General features: G+C 38.0%; 1 protein-coding gene across 1 annotated transcript in view; it reads left to right on the forward strand.

Annotated features, from left to right (window-relative positions):
- LOC115412831 (titin-like) overlaps nt 1-26,077 on the forward strand; it is a 237,885-nt gene that overhangs the window by 99,576 nt on the left and 112,232 nt on the right. The window contains 17 exon segments of the mRNA XM_030125488.1: nt 120-641; nt 1,772-1,837; nt 2,024-3,448; nt 3,684-3,758; nt 3,925-14,543; nt 14,626-14,628; nt 14,721-14,970; nt 15,012-15,113; nt 15,209-15,301; nt 15,740-15,784; nt 16,575-18,239; nt 18,959-19,009; nt 19,123-19,518; nt 20,951-21,229; nt 22,239-22,508; nt 22,735-22,874; nt 24,713-24,839. Coding sequence (XP_029981348.1) covers nt 120-641; nt 1,772-1,837; nt 2,024-3,448; nt 3,684-3,758; nt 3,925-14,543; nt 14,626-14,628; nt 14,721-14,970; nt 15,012-15,113; nt 15,209-15,301; nt 15,740-15,784; nt 16,575-18,239; nt 18,959-19,009; nt 19,123-19,518; nt 20,951-21,229; nt 22,239-22,508; nt 22,735-22,874; nt 24,713-24,839 — 16,128 coding nt within the window.

Here is a 26,077-nt window from a genome sequence, read left to right on the forward strand (position 1 = left end):
TTAAAAGAGGTTGATTTGAGTAAATATTGGTGTTTAACATCTTTACTGGTGCGTCAGCACATGTTTCTGTTCTTGAAAGTCATGTCTTGTGCATGTTTTTGTGTCAAACCCTCTTAAAGCTGTGATGCCCAAACCTAAACTTGTACCTGAAGAGGTGCAAGAGCCTGAAAAAGTGCATCAGAAGGTGTTTGAGGAGGTAGTACAACCTGAGAGACTACCTGAAAAAATACCTGAAACTGTGCCTGAGAGGAGGAAACCTGAGGTGAAAGAAAGAGCCCCTGAGAAGATAGAGGAGGAAAAACCAAGGAGGGTACCAGAAAAAGCACCTGAAAAAGTACTGGAAAAAGTACAAGAGAAAGTACCTGAAAAACTACTAGAGAAACCTGTACGAATGCCACAAAAAGTGCCTGAGAAAGTGCCAGATAAAGTATCTGAGAAGGTACCTGTTGAACTTCCAGAAGAAAAAGCTCCTCCTGAGAGGAAACAGGTTAAAGTTCCTCTAAAAGTGGCTGAGGAGGAGGTGATTCCTGAGAAGAAGGAAGTGAAACTGAAACAAACCGAGAGGATCTTACCTGATAAAATGCCTGAGAAGGTGCCTCAAGCTAAACCCAAACGAGAAGTTGAAGAAACTCTTCGAAAAGGTACCACTGAGGCCCGACACATCTCTTTCCTTTTTCTTTGCATGTAAACCTTTGGCAACAGTCAGATGTTGAACTTCTGTTGCGTTTTGCAGTTTGTTGTACATTCAAAGAAATGAAACTGGTTTGATCCAAATATTAAACCTTCCTTATTATTAAATCCATGTATAATCACTTTACATTCAATACATTTTAGCTTCAAGGCCTTTAGTTTCCAGAGATTTCAGCCTTTTCTGTTGGTTTATATAAGGCTCTGTTTGGGGGTTTAGGCTCATCCACATTTTAGAATCAAAAATATTCACATTTTCAGACTTATTTATTACTGTACATGTGAACAAATCTGTAGATCATAAACCTCCAGAAACTGTAACCGTCAGACCTAGGAAAAGTTATGCTCTCCACATGAACTTCTTTTCTTTGTAGAAGAAACAGTGAAAGCAGCACTTTTTATGGCAGTCGATTTAATCAAATTAATCAAATTAGTTACTATCAATTACTGATTGAAAAAATAAACATAAACATGTTGAATCAGCACAATGGAAGTTCATTTAGTGAGAGGCTTCACCACTTTAACTGAGGTGTATGTGTTTAATAGTGTTGCTGATTCAATCCACATCTTGATATTTTAGTGTAAATATAGTGACTGCCCTCTACTGGCTGAGACCTTGCTACTGCAGTTGATTTATTTTCTATTGGCTGATCTGGTAACAACTGAAGGACAAATTTGCTCAAATTAGTGTCAGAAATGTGCATTTTCTTCTTGATTTTGTGAAAATTCAGTTAAAATATTTCGATTAATTTGGGAGGAGACTGTGAGTTAATTGTGCCGTCAAGAATGAATTAAGCTGCATAGTGTTGTCAGAAGGTGACAGAAGGAGAAGTAGAAGTAGAGATCAGGAAGTGGAAATAAACCCGGGTTTCCAGCTGCTAAAAGTTTCATGTTCATTTGTTTGACTGCACTTATATCTGACAGTAAAACCAACATCAACTGGACTGTTGCCTTCATAACATCTGACTCTTTGTGAATCTTAATGTGTGTTTTCCATGTTTGTTTAACTGTTAACTGTCTAAAATCTCTTTCTGAAATTATCTACACACTGTCTTGGTTTCAAAACCCATTAATTCTTTAAAAGAAATAGAGACTAAGAAGATTGAGAAGACTGTTCCTGCAGAGGTCGAAGTCTCGCCTCCTGAAAAAGGTACCGACCATCTGAAACCATGAGGATCTTTAACCACATCACACTCTTTGCCTCTTGGTGATAATTCACAGCAGGTGCATTATCGCCTCGGTCTTGGTGTGTTGTGTCTCTTCTAACACTGTTTGTCTTTGTGTTTTGTCGTCACCTCTTGGCGCCGCCACATGACGCCTCTTCTTAAAACTTCAGCAGCGACGAGTCTTGTGAAGATTGAGCAAAGAAAAGGAGCTCAGAAGATTCAAGAAGTTTATTATGTGACGGAGAAAGTGGCGCCCACGGAGGAGGTTTGGGCACACGAAGACGTGGTGGAAGAAAAGGCCAAAATGTTGTACGAGGATGAAGTGTCGGCTCTGGCCAAGACCATGGTGTTACTGTCAGAAGTCGACATTTTATCAGAACGAGACAAAAAGTCTGAACTGAGAGGTGACATATCTGTTACTGACTCTTCCAAAAAGAAAGAAATCAGGGCTACGAAACAGAGAATGGAGCCAAAAACACAAGAAACCTTTATTGTAGTTGAGAAAAGTATTAGAACGACCAAAGATGAACCTGAGGAGGAGGAGTTTTTTGTCAGAACGATCGAGTCACCAACAGAAGAGATAATAGACGAGAGAAAAGATGGAACATCCGACAAAACAGAGACTATCATTACTGTCAAAAAGAGACAAGAAATAAGCATCAAAACAGAAACTAAAAAGAGACAAGAGAAAGAACAGGAGGTGAGGAAAACTGAGCAAAAAGCACCAGTCAAAGAAGCTGAGTCAGTTCAAGAAATCAGAACTAAATCTGCTCCGATCCGAATCAGAACCAAAGCAGAAGAAAAGGAGAGGTATGAAGAACTGTATGATCTGGAAGTAGAAACTGGTCCAGACCATAAATACACCGAAACCCAGGAAATCTCAGAGGTTACAGTCGAGTCGAGAGAAGCAAGAAAAGACATTCAGATAAAAACAGTAGATGAGGAAATAATGAAAAAGGAAACTCAGGTTTATGAAGAAGAAAGTCCAGAACCACAAAAAATCTCAGTGAAGAGACAGGAAGTCAAGGCAAAAGAGTTGATAACAGAACCAGATCGAAAAAAGAAAGATGAAACTGGAGTCTCTGAGGAAGGACGTAAAGAACCAACAAGAGTAAAGAAACATGAACCAGAGAAAGTTTCAGAAAAACCAAGAGTAGAAGTTAAACCTAAAGAGTCGAAAACAGACACTGAACTTCAATCAAAAACCATCACAGAACAGAAGGTAGAACCAAAAAAGGAAGAAATAAGTCTTTTAATCAAAGACAAAGTTACAAAAAAGACAGATGAACCTGATGAACCTCGAGTTTCTGAGGATGAAAGTAACGAAAAATTAACCATAAAGAAACACAAACCAGTTTTAGAAAAACCAAAAGTAGCAGTAAAAGTGGAAGAATCAGTAACAGATGTTGAGACTTCATTAGAAGTAACTGAACAGGAGGTTGAAATGACACCTGTAAGAACCCATCTGGAAAAGAAAGAAGAACCTGAAGAAGTTCCCAAGAAGAAAAAAGAACAAACAAGTCTTTTAATTGAAGAAAAACTTCAGACAAAACCAGAGGAAAAGAAAAGGATTTCTTCACAAAAACCATCTAGAGGTACAAAGAGAAAACCTGTATCATGTCCATTTATTCTTCTTTTTTTCCTCAAACCATTGTTTCATCAGCGTCTGTTTGTCTTGTCAACGTCTCATCATATCATTTCCTTTTTTTTCTTAATTATCTCTGTCGGTATTCTATTATACCTTCGTTCTTTTTTGCCTCTTTTTTGTGCTTGTAAGTCTTTCTTTTCTTAAATATCTTCCACTAAGACAAACCTGATTATTCTTTAAAGAAACAGAACGGAAGGCTGCAGTGATTCCGTCTCCGTCTCCTGAAGTCAAGACAGAAAGACAAACACCAGACAGAGGTACAACATGACAAATACACTACATTCCTCTGCATCTTCTTCTTATCTTATCTCCGTTTGTCTGGTTTAATCCATGTTTGTCTGTTGTTGTTGTTGTTGTTTTTTTTTCTAATCTCTTGGCACCGAATCATGGTGCTTCCTCTTCGTGAATCTTAAAATCCTAAAGCGACAAGTCGGTTAAAGACCAAGACAAGACTTCAGAGGGACTTTCAAACTGAGAAAACTGATGATAAGTACGAAGAAGAAGTCTTCATTGGAGAAAATATGAAACCTCAGCTACAGGAAGAGATTTTAAGTATGTTAGAAGAACCTGAGGAAACATCTGAAAGTGGTAAGAAATCTGTTACTGATGGTTTGATTGTGCTGGGCTTTGAAAAAAGAATCATTCCAAAAACTAAGGAACTGTCGACCACAACTGAAAGTTCAGTCACTGACGCAGTTCAGGGTGAAGAAACCGAACAAACACAACATTCTGTCCAAAATACAGAAAAAGTAGAAATAATGGCTACTAAAGAGCATAAACACGCTTCAGGAATCAGCGAAATAGAAGGTGAGAGTCCAGAAGATTCATTTTATGAACAAAAACAGATGAAGGACAAACACAAGGGATCAGTTAGAAAACCCAAATCCACTGATAAAGACAGGAGAGAAAAACCAACAGAGGCTGAAGGAACTGAAAAGCAAAATGAGACAGACGTTAAAATAAAACCCAAGAAAACAGAAACTGAAAAACCACCAGAAGTTTATGTGTTCGAAAAGAAAACATTAGATCAAATTAGACGAGAAAGAAATAAAGATGAGTCAGAGGAATCTAGAACAACCGCGAAACCAGAACATGTAGAAGGAGGAGATCGATCACTAAAAGCAAAGAAAGTAAAACCAACGAAACAAAAAGAACCAAAAACTGTAGAATTAGTAATGGAACAAAACAAAGATGAAGCAATGAAACAAACAAAAGAAGAAGCTTTAGCATCAGAAAACCTCCATCCTAAAGTAGCCGTCATCAAATGTACAGACAAATTAGTCAAAGTTGGTCCACTGGAAGAAACAACAGAGATGAAACCAGAACTAGAACAATTTGAGACAGAACCTCCAGAGTTAATAGAACAAGAAGAAACCGACATAATGACCAGAAAACCAAAAATCACATCACAGAATAGGGCTGTGAGACGTCAGACAGCAGTCGAAGACGAAGACAAACATGTTTACATTAGTCCAACAGAAAAACCACAACTGACTGAAATAAAACCTGATGCTGGAAAGATGAGTCCTGGAGAGATTATAGTCAAAGAAAAGCAGTTAAAGGTTAGAAAAGATCAAATGTATAAAGGAAAACCTCTTAAAGAAACTAAAACACAAGAAGAAACAGAAAGAAAAGTTTCAGTTAAACCAATGATGGAGGAATCATTTGAAGAACTGGACGTAGAAACTGAGATTAAACCAACCGATGAGTCAGAGAAAGAAATAATATCAACCAAACAGAAGATACTAAAAACTAAAAAGGATAAAGATGAACAAACACCATCAGAGGTAGTTAAAGTTGAAGAGAAAGATGGAAAAATGACTCATATTGAAGATGAAACATCTGAAACTAAAACTAAAACTGTAGAATTAGTGTCAAAACCCAAAGAATTTGATGAAGAAATTGATCAAACAGGTTCAACAGAAGACATAAAACAACAGAAAATGACCAAACCTGAACAGATTATTGTTGAGCAAAAGCAGTTAAAGGTCAGAAAAGTAGAAGATAAAATGTATAAAGTAAAACCTCTTAAAGAAACTGAAACACAAGAAGAAACAGAAAGAAAAGTGTCAGTTAAACCAATGATGGAGGAAACATGTGAGGAACTGGACGTAGAAACTGATATTAAACCAAGTGATGAGTCAAAGAAAGAAATAATATCAATGAAACAGAAGATACTGAAAGCTAAAAAGGATAAACATGAACCAATACCATCAGAGGTAGTTAAAGTTGAAGAGAAAGATGGAAAAATGTCTCCTATTGAAGATGAAACATCTGAAAAACCATGTGATGTTTCAGACTCTGTGACAGAACATGAAGAGTTTGATGAGGAAGTTGAAACTAAAGTATCTACAGATGATAAAATAGGACAGAAAATGTCCAAACCTCAGCAGGGAACTGACCGAAGACAGAAGTTAATTCAAACTAAAAGGGTTAAAGACAAACAAACACCATCCAAGACAGTTAAAGATAAAGATGAAGCTCCTGTTGGAGACAAAAAACCTGAAACACATGAAGTTCAAGACTCTATCACAAAGTCTGAAGAGTTTAATGAAGACATTGATAAAACAGGTTCATCAGAAGATGTAAGACGACAGAAAATGACCAAACCTGAACAGATTATAGTTGAACAAAAGCAGATAAAGGTCAGAAAAGTTGAAGATAAAATGTATAATGTAAAACCTCTTAAAGAAACTGAAACAAAAGAAGAAACAGAAAGAAAAGTGTCAGTTAAACCAATGATGGAGGAAATATTTGATAAACTTGACGCAGAAACTGAGATTAAACCTCATATTGATGATGAAACATCTGAAGCTAGAGCTAAAACTGTAGAGACAGTGTCAAAACCTAGAGAGTTTGATGAAGAAATTGATGAAACAAAGGCTGAATCTGTATCTATGAAACAAAAAACAGAACAGAAACTGATCCAACCTCCAGAGATACTTGAACAAAATCAGTTAAAGGTCAGAAAAGTCAAAGATAAAACAGTTAAAGTAAAACCTCTTAAAGAAACTGAAACGCAAGAAGAAGCAGAAAGAAAAGTGTCAGTTAAACCAATGATGGAGGAAACATGTGAAGAAATGGACGTAGAAACTGAGATTAAACCAAGTGATGAGTCAGAGAAAGAAATAATATCAACCAAACAGAAGGTACTGAAAACTAAAAAGGAAAAACATGAACCAACACCATCAGAGGTAGTTAAAGTTGAACAGAAAGATGGAAAAATGACTCATATTGAAGATGAACCATTTGAAACTAAAACTGTAGAATTTGTACCAAAACCTGAGTTTGATGAAGACATCGGTAAAACAGGTTCAACAGAAGACGTAAGACGACAGAAAATGACCAAACCTGAACAGATTATAGTTGAACGAAAGCAGTTAAAGGTCAGAAAAGTTGAAGATAAAATGTATAAAGTAAAACCTCTTAAAGAAACTGAAACACAGGAAGAAACAGAAAGAAAAGTGTTAATTAAAGCAATGATGGAGGAAACATGTGACGAACTGGACATAGAAACTGAGATTAAACCAAGTGATGAGTCAAAGAAAGAAATAATATCAACCAAAGAGAATATACTGAAAACTAAAAAGGATAAAGATGAACAAACACCATCAGAGTTAGTTAAAGTTGAACAGAAAGATGGAAAAATGACTCGTATTGAAGATGAACCATTTGAAACTAAAACTAAAAATGTAGAATTAATGTCAAAACCTGAGGAGTTTGATGAAGAAATTGATCAAACAGGTTCAACAGAAGATGTAAGACGGCAGAAAAGGACCAAACCTGAACAGATTATTGTTGAACAAAAGCAGTTAAAGGTCAGAAAAGTTGAAGATAAAATGTATAAAGTAAAACCTCTTAAAGAAACTGAAACACAAGAAGAAACAGAAAGAAAAGTGTCAGTTAAACCAATGATGGAGGAAACATGCGAAGAACTGGACATAGAAACTGATATTAAACCAAGTGATGAATCGGAGAAAGAAATAATATCTATGAAACAGAAGGTACTGAAAGCTAAAAAGGATAAACATGAACCAACACCATCAGAGGTATTTAAAGTTGAAGAGAAAGATGGAAAAATGTCTCCTATTGAAGATGAAACACCTGAAAAACCATGTGATGTTTCAGACTCTGTGACAGAACATGAAGAGTTTGATGAGGAAGTTGAAACCAAAGTATCTACAGATGATAAAACAGGACAGAAAATGTCCAAACCTCAGCAGGGAACTGACCGAAGACAGAAGTTAATTCAAACTAAAAGGGTTAAAGACAAACAAACACCAACCAAGACAGTTAAAGATAAAGATGAAGCTCCTGTTGGAGACAAAAAACCTGAAACACATGAAGTTCAAGACTCTATCACAAAGTCTGAAGAGTTTAATGAAGACATTGATAAAACAGGTTCATCAGAAGATGTAAAACGACAGAAAATGACCAAACCTGAACAGATTATAGTTGAACAAAAGCAGATAAAGGTCAGAAAAGTTGAAGATAAAATGTATAAAGTAAAACCGCTTAAAGAAACTGAAACAAAAGAAGAAACAGAAAGAAAAGTTTCAGTTAAACCAATGATGGAGGAAACATGTGAAGAACTGGACGTAGAAACTAAGATTAAACCAAGTGATGAGTCAAAGAAAGAAATAATATCAACCAAACAGAAGGTACTGAAAACTAAAAAGGATAAACATGAACCAACACCATCAGAGGTAGTTAAAGTTGAACAGAAAGATGGAAAAATAACTCGTATTGAAGATGAAACAACTGAAACTAAAACTGTAGAATTAATGTCAAAACCTGAGGAGTTTGATGAAGACATCGATAAAACAGGTTCATCAGAAGATGTAAGACAACGGAAAATGACCAAACCTGAACAGATTATAGTTGAACAAAAGCAGACAAAGGTCAGAAAAGTTGAAGATAAAATGTATAAAGTAAAACCTCTTAAAGAAACTGAAACAAAAGAAGAAACAGAAAGAAAAGTGTCAGTTAAACCAATGATGGAGGAAACATGCGAAGAACTGGACGTAGAAACTGATATTAAACCAAGTGATGAATTGGAGAAAGAAATAATATCTATGAAACAGAAGGTACTGAAAGCTAAAAAGGATAAACATGAACCAACACCATCAGAGGTATTTAAAGTTGAAGAGAAAGATGGAAAAATGTCTCCTATTGAAGATGAAACATCTGAAAAACCATGTGATGTTTCAGACTCTGTGACAGAACATGAAGAGTTTGATGAGGAAGTTGAAACTAAAGTATCTACAGATGATAAAACAGGACAGAAAATGTCCAAACCTCAGCAGGGAACTGACCGAAGACAGAAGTTAATTCAAACTAAAAGGGTTAAAGACAAACAAACACCATCCAAGACAGTTAAAGATAAAGATGAAGCTCCTGTTGGAGACAAAAAACCTGAAACACATGAAGTTCAAGACTCTATCACAAAGTCTGAAGAGTTTAATGAAGACATTGATAAAACAGGTTCATCAGAAGATGTAAGACGACAGAAAATGACCAAACCTGAACAGATTATAGTTGAACAAAAGCAGATAAAGGTCAGAAAAGTTGAAGATAAAATGTATAAAGTAAAACCTCTTAAAGAAACTGAAACACAAGTAGAAACAGAAAGAAAAGTGTCAGTTAAACCAATGATTGAGGAAACATGTGAAGAACTGGACGTAGAAACTGAGATTAAACCTCATATTGATGATGAAACACCTGAAATTAGAACTAAAACTGTAGAGTTAGTGTCAAAACCTAAAAAGTTTGATGAAGAGATTGATGAAACAAAGGCTGAATCTGTACCTATGAAACAAGAAACAGAACAGAAGCTGATCAAATCTCCAGAGATACTTGAACAAAAGCAGTTAAAGATAAGAAAAGTCAAAGATAAAACAGTTAAAGTAAAACCTCTTAAAGAAACTAAAACACAAGAAGAAACAGAAAGAAAAGTGTCAGTTAAACCAATGATGGAGGAAACATGTGAAGAACTGGACGTAGAAACTGAGATTAAACCAAGTGATGAGTCAAAGAAAGAAATAATATCAATGAAACAGAAGATACCAAAAGCTAAAAAGGATAAACATGAACCAACACCATCAGAGGTAGTTAAAGTTGAAAAGAAAGATGGAAAAATGACTCGTATTGAAGGTGAACCATCTGAAACTAAAACTAAAAATGTAGAATTAGTGTCAAAACCTGAGGAGTTTGATGAAGAAATTGATCAAACAGGTTCAACAGAAGATGTAAGACGACAGAAAATGACCACACCTGAACAGATTATAGTTGAACAAAAGCAGTTAAAGGTCAGAAAAGTTGAAGATAAAATGTATAAAGTAAAACCTCTTAAAGAAACTGAAACAAAAGAAGAAACAGAAAGAAAAGTGTCAGTTAAACCAATGATGGAGAAAACTTGTGAAGAACTGGACATAGTAACTGAGATTAAACCAAGTGATGAATCGGAGACAGAAATAATATCAATGAAACCGAGGATATTGAAAACTAAAAAGGATGAAGATGAACCAACACCAACAGAGGTAGTTGAAGAGAAAGATGGAAAAATGACTTCTATTGAAGATGAAACACCAATAATCCTGAAACTTAAAAGAGAAGTTGTAGATTCTGATGAAGATGCTCAGATAATGGAGTCTGTATCTGTTGAGATGAAAGACCAAAGAACTGAGGAGAAGAAGAATAAAACCAAACATGGAGATGTTCTGAGTGAAGACACGACCAAGAAAACCAGAGGGTCCAGAGGTGAAACATCTGAACATGTCTCCCAGAAGAAAGTCCAAACCCAACAAAACAAAAAGACAAAGTCAGAAAAATCTAAACCTCAAACAGCTGAAGAAATCCAAACGAGGACAGATGAATCTGTAGGTGAATATGGAGGAACAGAAGAGAAACAAGTACAGAGAAGTAAAGATACTGAAGAAATCCAACCAAAAGTAGATTCAGTCCAAAGTCAAATTGACAAAGAGACTGAAAAGAAGAGTCTGAAAATACAAAAACAAATGGACAAGATGGAATCAGAGGTTAAAGATGAAAAGTTGATGTCAGAGAAGTTAAAGGAGACTGGAAAAGACATCCAGTCATTAGGAGACACTAAGAAAGACCAGAAGGATAAATTATCAATGACACATGAACACAAACCAGGACTAGAACGAATTGAAACAAAGACAGATGATAAAACCACCAAGTCTGAGGAGGCGACAGACCACATTCATCAAGAAAAACTACAAAACATACAGAAAAAAGTAGAAGATGAATCTGGTAAAGTCCATATGGTGACGAAACCACAACAAAAAGAAGAAATAAAACTCAGAGATTCAGAGTCAAAGACGGAGACGGTGAACGATGAATGTGGTCGATTCGTTCCATTGGATGCAGTTGAACCCAAAGTAGAAAGGGTCAAAGGTCAAAGGTTTTCACCTGAAATATCACCGATAGTAAAAGATGATGATAAATCAGACACAACAGGAGGAGCTGTAATGGACTCAAAAGAAAAAAACAAACAAGAAAAGTCTAAACCAGAAAGAGTTCAAGGTAAAACAAAGACTGTTTCTGACCTTCATGAAGAATTTTCTGAATCAGAAGAAACTCCTCAGACTTTAGTTGAACAAGAAACTCCAGGAAAACGTCGTCTGGTGGAAAAAAGTCCAACAGAGACCAAAACAGCTGCTTCTCTAATGGAAGAAACAAAAACTGGAAGTCCAACAGGAGATGAATGCAAAACAACAGCGGAAACAGAATCTGACCTGAAACCGTGCAAAAAGGCAGCAGAGGTTGTCCGGTCAAAGGTCGTCACGGTTACAGATGAATACGGCAGCATCACACCTTTGGAAACATCAGAAATGAAACGTGTTGAGAAGAAGTTTTCATTGGCTCCAGTGATGGAGGTTGTATCTAAAAGATCTCATGTAGTTAAAGAAGGAGATGTGAAATCAGAGACTGTCCAACGATTCATCAAACCTGGTGAACTAAGAACAGACCTGGGATCAAGTAAAGAGGTCATTTATCAGATGGAAGATGGTCCTCCAGAGAAACTAGAGCCTGTAAAAACAGAAGAGAAGTTATCTGAAGTAGAGGAAGTTAAAGATGAAATAGAAAAAATTCAATTCATTAAAGAGAAAATACCAGAAAAAAGTAAAAGAAAGAAGACAGTCACATCTGAACCAGAAGGAATGAATCAACAGTCTTTAATAGAGAAAGAAACACTAGTGTCTGGAATCGACCAAACTATTGAAGGTCTTCAACCTGAAGACATCAAAACCAGAAAAAAACAAACTGAAGACATTGGTTCATTAGACCAAACAGAAGGTAAAGACATCCAGTCAAAGAAATCCAAACCTGTAAAGATGAATGAACTAATCCAGTCAAAGATTGTCACAGTTACAGATGAATACGATACTGTTTCTCCATTAAAACCTACAGATACAACATCTGAACATTTTGAGAAGAAATTTTCATTGGCTCCAGTGATGGAGGTTGTATCTAAAAGATCTCAAATAGTTGAAGGAGATGTGAAATCAGAGACTCTCCAACGATCCATCAAACCTGGTGAACTAATAACAGACCTGGGATCAAGTAAAGAGGTCATTTATCAGATGAAAGATGGTCCTCAAGAGAAACTAGGGTTGGTAAAGACAAAAGAGAAGTTATCTGTAGAGGATGTTAAAGACGAAACAGAAAAGATTAGTTTCATGAAAGAAAAAAATAAAATAACAAAAACAGCCACATCTGAACCAGAAGAAACAAATCAACAGTCTTTAATAGAGAAAGAAACACTAGAAAAAGTATCTACAATGGACAAAACCATAGAAGGTCTTCAACCTGAAGGCATTAAATCCAGACAAAAACAAACTGAGAAAAAGGAGGCAGAACTAATCCAGTCAAAGATCATCACAGTTAGAGATGAATATGATACTGTTTCTCCATTAGAACCAACAGATACAACATCTGAACACGTTGAGAAGAAGTTTTCATTGGCTCCAGTGATGGAGGTTGTATCCAAAAGATCTCAAATAGTTGAAGAAGGAGATGTAAAATCAGAGACTCTTCAACGATTCATCAAACCTGGTGAACTAATAACAGACCTGGGATCAAGTAAAGAGGTCATTTATCAGAACAAAGCCAAAGACAAAACAGTGGAATCTAAGGTCGACTCAGTTCAAGATAAAACACAAACCCGAATCAAAGATAAAAAACCTGAAGAACAGGAACATCTTAACCAAACAACCTTAAATCAGTTAGAAATATGTCAACAGGAAGAGATAGAGAAAGAAAAAGTCCAGACACCCAGAACAAAACCACCACAGATGAAGTCAGATCAATTAAAATCCCTCAAAAAGAAAGAAAATACATTAGACAAAGGTCCCAAAGCTTCTCCTGATACAGTTGAGTCCAACACAGTCACTGTTAGACATGAATATTCTGCTGTATCTGCATTTGAAGCTTTAGAACCAAAGGAACAAATGGAAAAAACAGTTTCACTTGCTCCTGTAATGGACGTTGCATCAGAAAAACACCTCATAGTATTAGATGGAGACACCAAATCAGACACATTCATAAGATTTGTTACACCTGACAGTCGAGAAAAAGACATTTCATCACAAAAAGAAGAAGTTTATGAATTGAAAAGTCCAGAGTTTGTGACAGAAGGTGTTCAGGACATAACAAAACCAATAAAAACCGATAAAACAGCATTTGTTGATGATGTACAAAGACAGAAACAAAGTCGACAAATGCCTGAAATGACAGTTATTTCTCAGCAAAAGACTCAAGAAACAGATGGAGGTGAAGGCGTTAGAAACCAGAGAACGTTCATTAAAATTAAAGGAACAGACAGTGAACGGGTTAAAGATGAAGGCGTTCAGGCTCAAACACAAACAGTTCAAATAAAACGGGAACAAACTGAAACTAAAGCGTCAAGGACACCAGTCATGGAATTTACACATGGAAAACCACTGATCTGTAAAGAAGACGCTAAACTAATGTCTGTGACACCTGAGGTTTACACATCAGACCAATCAACAGTCAATAAAAGACAGGAACGGGAAGAGAACAGAGTTAGTCCACATGAGTTTAGGACCAAAGATTTACTTCATGATACTCCAGATAAAAACCACAGAAGGACAGACGTTGGTAAAGATACAAAACAGACTTTACTTGACAGTGATAAATCTGATGGTAAAGTAGAAGAAGTCCCGTCTTTTTCACTCATTGATCGAGATAAAAGAGTGAAAGTTCATCCTGTTGAAGAATCGTTAATAAAGCAGGGACTCGATGAAGGTAAAGCTGCTCTGATGCCAGAAAAAAAGACTGAAACTAAAGAAAATGTAAGAGGTTTTACCATCGAAACCAGGGATGTTAAAAAAGCTAAAATAGATCAAGAAAAAGGGTTTGAAATGCTGAAAGTTGGTGAAGTTACTTTAGAAGATGTGTCAAAAAGAAAACAAAAACAGACTAAACTTGAGGATGTTAAGGTGGAAACAGTCACAGGAAAGGAGAGAATCATTGAAGATACTCATGAAAAAGACAAAGTACAAACAAAAACCATTAAACAGGAACAGATGGAAGGAAAAGTAGTAGTTAAACCCAAAAAGAGGGATGAAAAAATAGAACAATCCCAACAGGAAGAAGTCAACATTACTGGAAAATACAAACGTACAGAAACAAAGGCTGAACATGAGCCCACGGTCACAAAACCATCAGTAACAGATGACACCACGACAACAACAACCGAAACTGGCATCAGGAAACAGGAAACGGTGGTCGACAGATTCGTCCGTCCACAGGAAGTAGAACCTCAGACCGTCCACAGAGAAACTAAAGGTTCATCTGTGGAACCAGAAGGGACTGAAAGAACCTCCGTTGGTGAATCCAGAGGTAGAACCTGTCATGTGTCACGAGCACCGAGTGTTTGTGATCTGAGCACCTGTTCCTCCTTGTCTTTACGTTCTCCAGTGGATCATCTCATAGCACCCATTGTGTTCCGACACCAACGCTGTCAGCTGAAACTGTGTCTCTTTTTTGGTTTTTGATCACTGATTCTAAACCAACACAGTTCCGTGTGGGTTTCCTGCCATCATTTTTCTAATTCTGTGTGTTGTGTATGTTCAGGAGGTTTGATTAAAGATATAAATCACCTCCTGTTGTTTTTGTTGATTGTTCTTGGTTGTTGCATGGTTCAGTGCTCACCCCATCAGTCTTGAGAGTTTCTCATTGTCATGTCATTTTGTTTCCAAGTTCCTGTGAAGGAGAAGGAGTCGCCACCAGAAACCAAAGAACCTCTAGTAAAACCTGAAGCTCCTCCAGAAGGTACTCACCATCTTTTTCATGTGTGTCTGTCTGTTTCTCTGTGTTGTCTTAAGGCATTCGTTCAGAATGTGACTCTTTATCCAGATGAAGCTTCAGTTCAGAGGTTGCATTCCAGATCTTCGTTACCTTTTTGTCAAAAATGTTTCATGTGTTGAAGTCTTTTTGTTGAATTTCTTGTTTACTTGAAGAGAGAAAACCACAGGCTGCAAAAGTTCAGGAAGTTCCCAAAAAACTTGAAGAAAGTAAGAAGGTGGAGAAAAGAATTACTCCACAAGAAGAAGCAAAGCCAGGTATCTGAGGAAATTAATGTCTTAGAGTTTTAGAAATAAAACTTTGTCTTGATAATGTTAGCGATGCTTCAACTTCCTCTTTGTTGTAACTGAAGAGGTGAAGCCGAAGCCGAAGGTAGAAGAACCAATGAAGAGGGTTTCAGAAGAAGAAAAACCAGTGTTAGTAGAGAGGATATCACCAGAAACAGGTAGTTATTCAACAACAATGAAGAAAACGTCATCTTTGTACCATCTTTGCTGCATCTTCACCACAGATCTTCCATGTTCTGTTTTATCAAGGTCTTTTAGGTTGTGTTTTTTTTTGCTTGTCTGTCTGGTTTTCAGTGTGTTTCATGTCATTAGGTCCAGAGTTTGCATGCTACCTTTTATTATTTTTGACATTTAAACTACTTAATCTCACCTCTTTGCTTTGACATACTGAGTCTTCATATCCATCTAAACTGGACTGCTTTGCTTTGTCAAATTCCTCATCCTGTTTTAGTCAAATCTTTGGAACACATGGTGTGAACTATGAGTTGGACACCATTATGTTCCAGGAGGTTTTCCCATGTTTTACATCAGTGAAATTGCTGTTTTCTAATTGACTGGTCTAACTAATGACTTTGTGACCTATACCTCTATATTAGATGAAACCAAGGGACCCGTCCAAGCACCGGGAGGTGTCAAGAAAGGTAGGATGAGTCGTGATTACCACTGCTTTACCTCAGAACATACAGAACACAACATACTTTACCACAGAAGTACTTTAACAGGTCTATCAGTAAACCTCCACCATGTCAGGTCATCAACATTAAATGGAGAATTTAAGCTGCATCCAGTCATTTAAAATGTACGACTTATATGTTTTTATGTGTTCAATGAAAGTTAGATTTGTCCTTCTGTGTTTTTGTTGCATTTCTGTCACTGTACTATTGTCTTTTATTGTCTTCTGGTATCATGTCTTTATTTTATGTTTGAACATAAATGTCTTTGCACAATTAGAGCACTGCAGAAATGAGTCTTAAAACCTGGAAATGAGTTCATATTTTGAGATTCTGCCCTCTTGACTTGAAGCCAATGGGTTTTTGGTTTATTTTTGTTGTTTTTTCTTTGGTTTTCATGCCTCATACACTACAGATCATTAATTTTGAATATATTATATGTTGTAAAAAGGTGTTTCTCATCTACATTTGTAGACTTTAGCATTGAACAAACTAGAATAAAATGAAAGTGTTTGTAGAAGAACCTGAAAATTTAATTTGCACAAAAACGGTACTAGTCTTTGTTTTCATTTTGCCATTTGGATTTTAACCTAAAACATCATGAAGGCTTTTTATTAGTGAAGGTTATCTTCTTGAACTAAACCCATTTGCTTTGTGTTGCGGAACCGGGTGATGACAGTGAAAAAATCTCATCCCTGCAGCGCTCTGTTGTAATGTCAATTTCATGTCAATAAGTAATGTCCAACCTTTGCCACCTCAGAAATGGTTCTGCCCAAAAAAGGTAAAACTCAGACGGATGAGGACGGAACATTTGAGATTCCAACTTTGAGGAAAACAACTAGGGTGATGAGGGTGGAGGAAGAAGAGCAGGAGATGATCAAACTGAAGAAGATTCCTTCAGTTCCTCCCAAAGAGGTTGAAGAAGAGGAGAAGCCTCAGAAGGTCACGACGACCACAGTCTTCGCCATCGAGGAGCTGGTGCATAAGGAAGAAGAATGGGAGATGTCAGTTCCCACCAGACGGCCAGCGGAGGAGAGGAAACCTCGAGACAAAGCAGAAATAGTGAAAAAGCCTGAAGTTGTAAAACCTAAAGAAGAGGAGAAGAAAGAAGTTCCTAAGGATGTATGGACTCGCAAGAAACCAACGCCAAAAGACGAGAAACCAGAGGATAAGATTTCCCTGAAGATGACACCCAAGACTCCGAAGGAACAGGAACCAGAACCACCTGCTGCTGCTCTGAAGAAGGTCAAAAAATTACCTGTGGATGAAGCAGAACCAGAAGCAGTCAAACTCAAACCATTCGAGAAGCCGGTGAAACCAGGAGAAGAACCTGAGAAACAGAAGAAAGAGAAACCAGACAGAGAACCTGTTTCCTTCCAGAAAGGAGAACGGATGCCCAGAGATGTGGAGCCCAAAGAACTTCCAAAGAAACCAGAGAAACCTCCTCCAGAAGTTAAAGAACCACCAGCCAAGGTACCAGTAGATAAAAAGATAACTCCAGAGAAAGAACCAGAGGATATTAAACCACCTACAAGAGTGAAAAAAATCCCAACACAGGAGCCCGAGGAGGTCAAACCACCATCAAAAATCAAGAAACTCCCAACACAAGAGCAAGAACCTGAAAGTGTTAAGCTGAAGCCCTTCACAAAGCCTTCTAAAGAAGCTGAAAAGCCTGAGAAGAAGCCAACAGAGGACAAAGACAGGAAGCCAATCGACGACTTCCGCCACCGCCGCCCAAGTCCTGAAGAAAAACTGAAGGAACCAGAGGTTAAACCAGAGAAAAAAGCAGAGATCCCTGAAGTTCTTGAGAAGAAGCTAGAGACAAAGCCAAAGGAGGCGGAAACACTTCCACCAGAGAAGAAGGTGTCTCCACCGGCTCCAGAAAAGAAACCAGAGAAGGTTCCTGAAGAGCCCAAGCCTCTGCAGCTGAGGAAAGGAGTCACACCGAAGCCAAAAGAAGAAAAGGAAGATGTGGTGTTGAAGCCAATGGAACAGCTCAAAAAGGTTGAGGTGAAGAAGACACCATCTCCCAAAGTTGAGAAGCTCAAAGAGGCAGAACCTGTTCCTGTTGAGAAGATACCGAGTGTTGATAAACTCAAAAAAGTGCCCAAAACTGTTTCACCAAAAGACACTGTTGAACCTGTGACTCTCAAAAAGACCGCAAAGAAGCCATCCCCAGAGGAGGAGAAGGTCAAAGCCAAGATCCCCATGGTGAAGGAGGTTTCTCCTGGGGCCGTGCAGATGAAGAAGATTGCAACTCAGCCTGAGGAGGAGGTGTTTGAGGAGGAGGAGGAAGAGGGTGAGGAGGCGGAGGAGGAGGAGGCCTGGGGCTGGGAGCTTGTCCCCAGCGACAGTTATGGCTCTGAGGACTGGGAAGGTGAAGCAGAAGAAGGTGCTGTGGAGGTTCCGGGGGTAACCAGGAGAGGTGAGACGGTGGAGGCTCCACCTTCAGGGGCCGACAGCCGAGATCAACCCTCACTCCATCCCCTGAATAATCTCCACCCATGTGTTCCATCACGCCTCCATCTCTGCATCATTTCTGCGATTTACGCCATTGTTCGCCTTTATTTTCACTGTTTGGTCATTGTCATCGCTTTCTGTCATTTCTGTTTGTCTTCCATTTATAATTATGTCATTCATGTCCATCAACATGTCATTTCCATCTTCAATCCATCCAATTAGAGCTGGAAGATCTGACAATCTCATTTCATGGATGATCTTAAGGATTTGCAGCCTGGTCTAAATATATTTTAAACGGACTAAGTCGTCCTCAGGTTATCCACGTTGATCTACAGGAGTTTGAGGAGGTAGGGTCCAGTGGTGTCTATCTGGAGGTCTGGAACCCTCCAGAGAACCGGATGGAGTTTGGTTGTAACTCATCTGTAGAACAACAGTGGCTCTGATCATCACATGATGCTTTGTCAGATCATCCAACTCTACGTCCATCATGACATTAATGTGTTTTTGTCCTGTTGTGATTCTATGTTCTTCATCCTTGATCGCCATCATTTAGGTTTCATTCACGCCTATTATTTCATATCATTCCATCGTCATTACGCCATGTTTCTTATCCATTAATCGACATTGCCTTGTTATGGCATTAACACTTTGTTCAGCAAATTCACTCTAACTGTTTCTGAACAGAGGGACAACCAGCAGAAGAAGCAGGAAGAGGTTTTGGTCGAGGCCTGAAACGTAAGTCCAACCCCTCTGAATTCACTTCAGGAAAACCCTTCTTCCTCCTGCACAGTAGATCTCAGAAGGTCCTTGAGTTGAAATGAAGCTGACATGTTTAATTGGTGTTTCAGCGAGGCAGACGCCATCGCCTGGTGAGGGGCGGGGCCGCGGCCTGAAGCCTGGCGGCAAAGGTCCGACGCCGCCCGAGGAGCCTTTTGCAGGTTTCAAACTCAAAGCCGTCCCCCTGAAGTTCATCAAGAAGCTTCAGGACATCGTTCTGCAGGAGGCTGAGTCCATCGGTTCCTCCGCCGTGTTCGAATGTGAAGTATCGCCATCCACCGCTGTTACCTCGTGGATGAAGGACGGCAGCAACCTGCGCGAGAGCCCCAAGCACAAGTTCACCTCTGACGGCAAAGATCGCAAGTTGAACATCATCGACGTGCAGCTGTCGGACACCGGCGAATACACCTGCATCGCCAAGAACGCCGGCAAGGAGATCCAGTGCACAGCCAAGCTCATCGTGGAAGGTATTTGTGTCTGTTTCTGAATTTGACCAACAACCAAATTAAATTGGGCTGAGAGTTTCCATCATCTGACACAACAACAGTAACATTCTGTAAAGAGCTGCTGCTTTTCTGCACAAATGAACTGTAACTGTAACATCAGTTCATGACATAACTCTATCTGCAAAAAGACCTGAAGATACACGTCCATATTCAGGATTTTTAATTCAACTGAAGAAATATAGAAAAATAAGCATCTGTTGCCAGAATCAGAATGGGTTTCCATCGAATACCAAACAAGACTCAAATCACAAACTATATATGTATGTGTGTATGTATTTATATATATACGTATCTACACACACTTTATTGTGCATTTGGGCAAAGTGATGAACAACTGTAGAACAATATGTGCACATGATATAATTACACAAACCTAAGAACAGATGATGAACTTCCCTAATAGAACATATTACAGTAGGTTACTGCACCTGTCCAGACAATAGATGAAACAGATTATGATTAAAAACAGGCTGAGCTAAAAGCGAATCATAACCTCCATAAAATCCATAAAAACAATCCTAACAACAGAGTAAAGACCAACAGGATGAAAAACAGTGTTTCAGTGAGTTTCTTTATTGAGTTTGATGGACGTGGGAATAAAACAGAGCTGTAGGCATTTGGTTTTCATTCTGTTGTCAATCTGTGAATGAGCAGAACAACTTCTATTTAATCACCTAAAGCACATAATATGCACAATGTTGTAGTAATGTATAAATGTTTTTCATCGTTTGTTTCTAACTTTTTTAAGTTTTTTGTATTTCATCAACTTGAGCCATAAACAAAATTACCAAATACTCAATAACTGTCATATTTTTTAACCCTTTCAATGCTATGTTTGTATTGGAAACAAACTTATTTTTCCAGTTTACTACATAAAAATTGGATTAGTTATTTATTTATTTTTTCTTCCTGGTCTATATCAATGATTAACACCAACATAGTAATATAATATGCATGTTAATATGCATTTTTTTTTTTTGTACTAGGTCAAATGTTAAATGCTAAAATGTGTCAGTGCATTTTGTACTCACTTGGTAGAAGGGTGTTAGTGCAGGAATTTAACATTGTTTACAATGTGCTGATTTAAGTGGTCAGAATTTAATCAGAATTTTCAAAATCATAAAAAAATTAACAACTTTTGAATTTTGGCCTAAAACAAATTGTGAAAAATAATATAACCTTTTATAACACGAAGTGTAAGGTGTGCATAAAATGCTCACCTTGATACTTGAAAGTTAATGGACTGGAGGAAGTGCGAGTGTTGTTTATGCATGAGTTTGGACTTTTCCAGGCCTGTATCTGACCAAACCCAGAGGTACCAGAGTCTGATCCACCTGGTGGTGGTTGTATGGGTCTGTTGGTAGTGGATCTGATCAGGGTTTTTCCTCTTCAGAACTTCCTGTGAAGTGGCTGAAGGAACTGGACGAGGAGACGTCAGCGCTCAAAGGTCAACCCATCTACATGACCTGTGAGTTGAACAAGGAGAGGGAGGTGGTCTGGAAGAGGAACGACCAAGTCCTGAAGCCTAAGGCCAATAAGGTCCAGATCAACATCATCGGTATGCAGCATGCCGTCACCATCCAGAACTCCACCGAGGACGACGCTGGAGTGTACACCTGCCACGTGGATGGACACGAAGACGTCAAGACCACCACCAACGTCAAAGTGATCGGTGAGCGTCGGACAACACCACCCTGGACCCGAAGGACAGGAAGTAGGAAATATACGTAGTCAGGACACCATCAGGTTCAACTGAAGAAACACAAAAACACACAAATATTTAAGTACACAAAAAATGGAAGAAACTGTTCCTGAACACAGATCTAAACACGTGTTGCATACTTTAATTAAAAGACATAATAATAATAATAATAATAATAATAATAATGATAATAATAATAATAATAATAATAATAATATTGTCAAGGAAGACAGTAGTGAAAACAGCAAGTTAATAGGACCAATATTTTGGGAGATATTAGTAATTTTGGAATACAATAGCCTTACAATCACGTTGCAACGGCCAGAACGCTTTGGCGGTGACTGCTGGACAAATGCGGTACAGCATGCATGAATACACAACAGCATAAAAACTACCACATCTAGAACCTGTGGATCCCCACGGGTCAGCGCGTTAGTATCTGTATCATAATACTGGAAGGTCTCAGAGTGTCTGTGTGTTTGTTGGCACGATTCTGACAAATTGAGACGGTTTTACCTGTTTAATTTGGCAGTTGAGGAATAGTCCCATCGCCACATTAACTATCTTGGTAAATTGATAGGACCAATATTTTCAGAAATACTATTTTTGGAATACAATTGCCTTACAATCACAGAAGCTGCTGTATGACAGGAATTGAAGTTTAAAACAGGAACGCTACATTTACTCTTGCAGTCCCAACATATCGGTATTAATTAATTCATTTGAAGAATCTAAAATATAAAACATGTTTTGAGTTATGTCACACTTTTTTAAACTACACAATTATATATGTGTTCATTCATAGTTTTGATACCTTCAGTGAGAATCTACAATGTAAATAGTCATGAAAATTAAGAAAAACCAGGTAAGTCCAAACTTTTGACTGGTAGTGTGTATATAGAGAGATAGGTAAGGTATGTCCCGGTACTTACGGAGAATGTTGATTGTGGATGTTAAACCTGGTGTTGGTGTTTTCCAGAGATTATTAAGGACTGGATCGTGAAGCCACTCAGAGACCAACATGTCAAACCGAAGGCCAGCGCCACCTTCAAGTGCGAGCTGTTCAAGGACACGCCCAACTGGAAGTGGCTGAAGGGGGAGAATGAGGTGACACCGTCAGACAAGGTGGAGATCAAGAAGGAGGGGAAGGAGTTGACGTTGACCATCAAGAACTGTCAACCTGAGGATGTGGACGAGTACGCCATGGAGGTGGAGGGACGCCTGTACACCGCCAAACTCACCCTCGGAGGTGGACCTGACTCCGCCCATCACACTGACACAAACACAAACACACACTGGACTCAAACCTTAAACCAGGGATGTTGAAGTCATTTTAGTTCAGGTTCCACATTCAGTCCAAAATGATCTAAAGTGGGTCAGACCAGTAAAATAATAACAGGATAACCTATAAATAATGACAAATACAAACTTTATTGTATTGAATCTAACATCACATTGACTAATGTCTTCCTCAGAGCGTGAGGCTGAGATCCTGAAGCCTCTGGCCAGCGTTGAAGTTGAGGAGAAACAGGATGCCGTGTTTGAGACAGAGATCTCAGAGGACGATGTTCCAGGAGAATGGAAGCTGAAAGGGGAGGTTCTGACCCGATCTCCGGTAAGAACGTATGTTTGCTGGGCGATAAAAAACACCAGGGACGCCGCCAGGAACATTAAAGCCGACAGGTCGGATCAGTCCCAACATTAGAAGGAACAAACGTCATTTAAGTTCATAAACGCCTTTTAATTAGTGCATTTAATTATTGATTTTATGTTGAACCCTTGAAGACCTACAGCTACTTCAGAATTCATTTAGTCTCTATATTTAACCTTTAATAAGTCATTTATATCCATTTATTCTAATATTATCCTCTGTTTTTTGCATTTTTTTAGTGTAAACCGTATATTTTTCTATATTTAATTCACTGATCCTGTAGATGGTCATTAAAGCTCAGAGTAAATTCAAAGGCTATTATATCAAAATGGAGAAATCTGAAGAAAAAGGGACTTCTTCAGTTTGAACGTACAAACAAATCATTATTTTAATTTTTATTCATTTTGTTAAAGTTTTGTTTGTTTTTCTACATTTTGCTGCCTATTTTATTATTTTTTCTTCAATTCTGTTCAGTTTGTGTCTTATTTTATTCATGTTACGTATTAGTTTTTTGATTTATTATTAATTTTTGTTCATTTTATTCATCACTTCGGCTATTTTTGTTCATTCATTTACTTATTGTTTTATTTAATTTTAGTTAATTTTTTGCTTTTTTTGTTCACGTTATTTTGTAATTTTTTTCATTCAGTTTTGTTCATGTATTACTTAATCTATATAAACCCAGTGTGTCCATCCACTGTCACTGATCCAACTTCATGGGTTTTACTGGTGAATCAATGTTGTAGAAGATGACGATGTTTCCACGTTCACTACGGAGCCTCTGAATGTCCAAATGGGTCATATCTGATAAGATGACAAACTGTATTTTACACCAATTATTTCCATGTATTGATAGGTTTAATGGATCAACAGGTGTTAAGCAGTTTAGATCAGTAGATGGTTTAAGTGTTTATGAGTTAACTGTAAAACCAGGAGAAACTGAATGAGTTTGATATTGTCCATATAAACTTTGTATTGAAATAAATAGATTAATGACAATGTTTTGATCATTAACTTTAACATATTTTTCTCTGTAACTCTAATTTTATAGTTGAGTCACGTCATGTAGTTTCAGCAGAACAATAAAAACTATGGACAGAACAACAGAATTAGATGAAACAGAAGGAAACATAGACCATAACAAACAGAGCAGATCTACAAAAGGTGTTAATGTGTGTTATTAGTTAAAAACTCAAGATACTTTTAATAAAATCAATCGTCCTTGGGTGGATGAGTGGAGACACATATTCATTTAGTGATTTTGTCATTTTTCCACAGCATTAGATTAGATTACATTAGATTACATTAGATAGAATTTTATTGATCCCTTGGCCAGAGCCAGAGGTTCTAATAGCAGCAAAAATACCAAAAGTACAGTATAAGAAATATATAATAATAATGCAATAACAATTAAAAAAAAAAAAAAAAAAAAGTAGTGAAAAAGCAGGCAATTGCACATTGGAAAGTACTAGTAAAAACAACAAATAACAACAAATAACAGTTGTAATAATAAGTATGCATATCATATGTATATAAATCTATAATCACAGGATAAAAGTTGTAATCAAGTGATAACAGTAACAGTAGTCGTGATAAAGATATAAGTAATAAGTAGTATAAGTAATAGTAATAAATAAATAAATAAATAGACAATGACAACAAACAAAAAACATTGGACACATAAACAATAATTAATGAGATAAATGCATCGCCCAGCCATAACCTCTGACCTCTGACGACTCCTCTTGGAGTCTTGACCTGTGAGTGTTTGATCGGTAACCATGGCGACCTGTGTTCCCCAGACGTGTGACATCCAGATGGAGGGTCCGGTTCGCCGTCTGACACTGAAGAGCTGCCAGGTGGACCAGGCTGGCGAGGTGTCGTACCAGGCCCTGAATGCCATCACCAACGCCATGCTCACTGTCAAAGGTAAGAGGATGCCACGCCCCTGCCCTGCTCGCCACGGGACCACAACCGCAACCAGAACCACGGCGTTTGCTGTAAAAGTAAAGGTTTAAGGTCCGGTGAAATGAAGTGTCAGATCTTAAAGGTCCAGGGTTTTCATGAAGATCCTGGAGCTAAAGATGGAATTTACATGTTGGATCATCATCATTTCCAAAGGTCCACACGGTCCAGTTCTATGTCCGGTTCGGTCCAGATGAAACCTGTGTGTAGATGCTTTGACCGTCATTGTGTGTCAAATTGTCAATTGTATGATAAATGTGTGTGTTTGTGTTAAATCTACACAACAGCATCAGTTTATGAGATGTCAGCACCACATTCATGAACTTACTGATCCAGACAAAATAACACACAAATTACCTTCATGGTAGGAGCTTCAAAGGTCAGAGGTCAAAGGTCAGAGGTTAGAAACCCAAAGGATTTGAACTCAGGATCCAAATAGTTCATTCATCTGTTCTGGGAATTGGAAGTAGATGTTTAAAACAGGAACTGAAAACCCAGAAGAGTTCCATGAAGACCCTGGTCCTGGTTCTGGCTTTGGTCCTGTCCATGGCCCTGGTCCTGGTCCTGGCCCTGGTCCTGGCTGTGGTCCTTCCCATGGTCCTGGTCCTGGTCCTGGCCTTGGTCCTGGTCCTCCAACAGAAACATGACGGAAGACGAGGTTCATGATGAATAAGACGACAGGATGAAAACAGAACACAATGGTGAAGTGGTCCTGGTCCTAGTCTTGAAGACATCTGGAATAGACATTGAACCGAACCAGCTGACCCTGATGATCCTCATGAGTCAAGTAGAACCAGCAGAACTCAGATCTGTTTGCTGTAAACTCAGGGTTCCTCAGAGAGTAGAAGGAAAATAATGGGATTTTAACAACAGTCACGTCTGTTTCAAGACTATTCTGTTTATAAAATGTAGGATTTATTGAAATAAGTCGATTATTGGACTTACATGTTGTCTGAAGATCAGACCAGAACATCCACCGAAAGGATAATACTAGACCTGAAGCTGATCCACGTCCACGTTTGGAACACGGTCCAACTCTGGACTGAACTGACGCTGGTCCGTCCAGTTTCCAAATGGGAAAAGAAAACCAGACACAAACCGGTGAAAATCACCTCAGACCTTGGAGCCAGTTCCACCAATTAAAACCCCTTCAATGTGACTGATGTTAGAAGATAAAACAAGAAAGACAAAGAACAGGAGAC

Source organism: Sphaeramia orbicularis, chromosome 21 (assembly GCF_902148855.1).
Source record: "Sphaeramia orbicularis chromosome 21, fSphaOr1.1, whole genome shotgun sequence".
Classification (NCBI taxonomy): Eukaryota; Metazoa; Chordata; class Actinopteri; order Kurtiformes; family Apogonidae; genus Sphaeramia; species Sphaeramia orbicularis.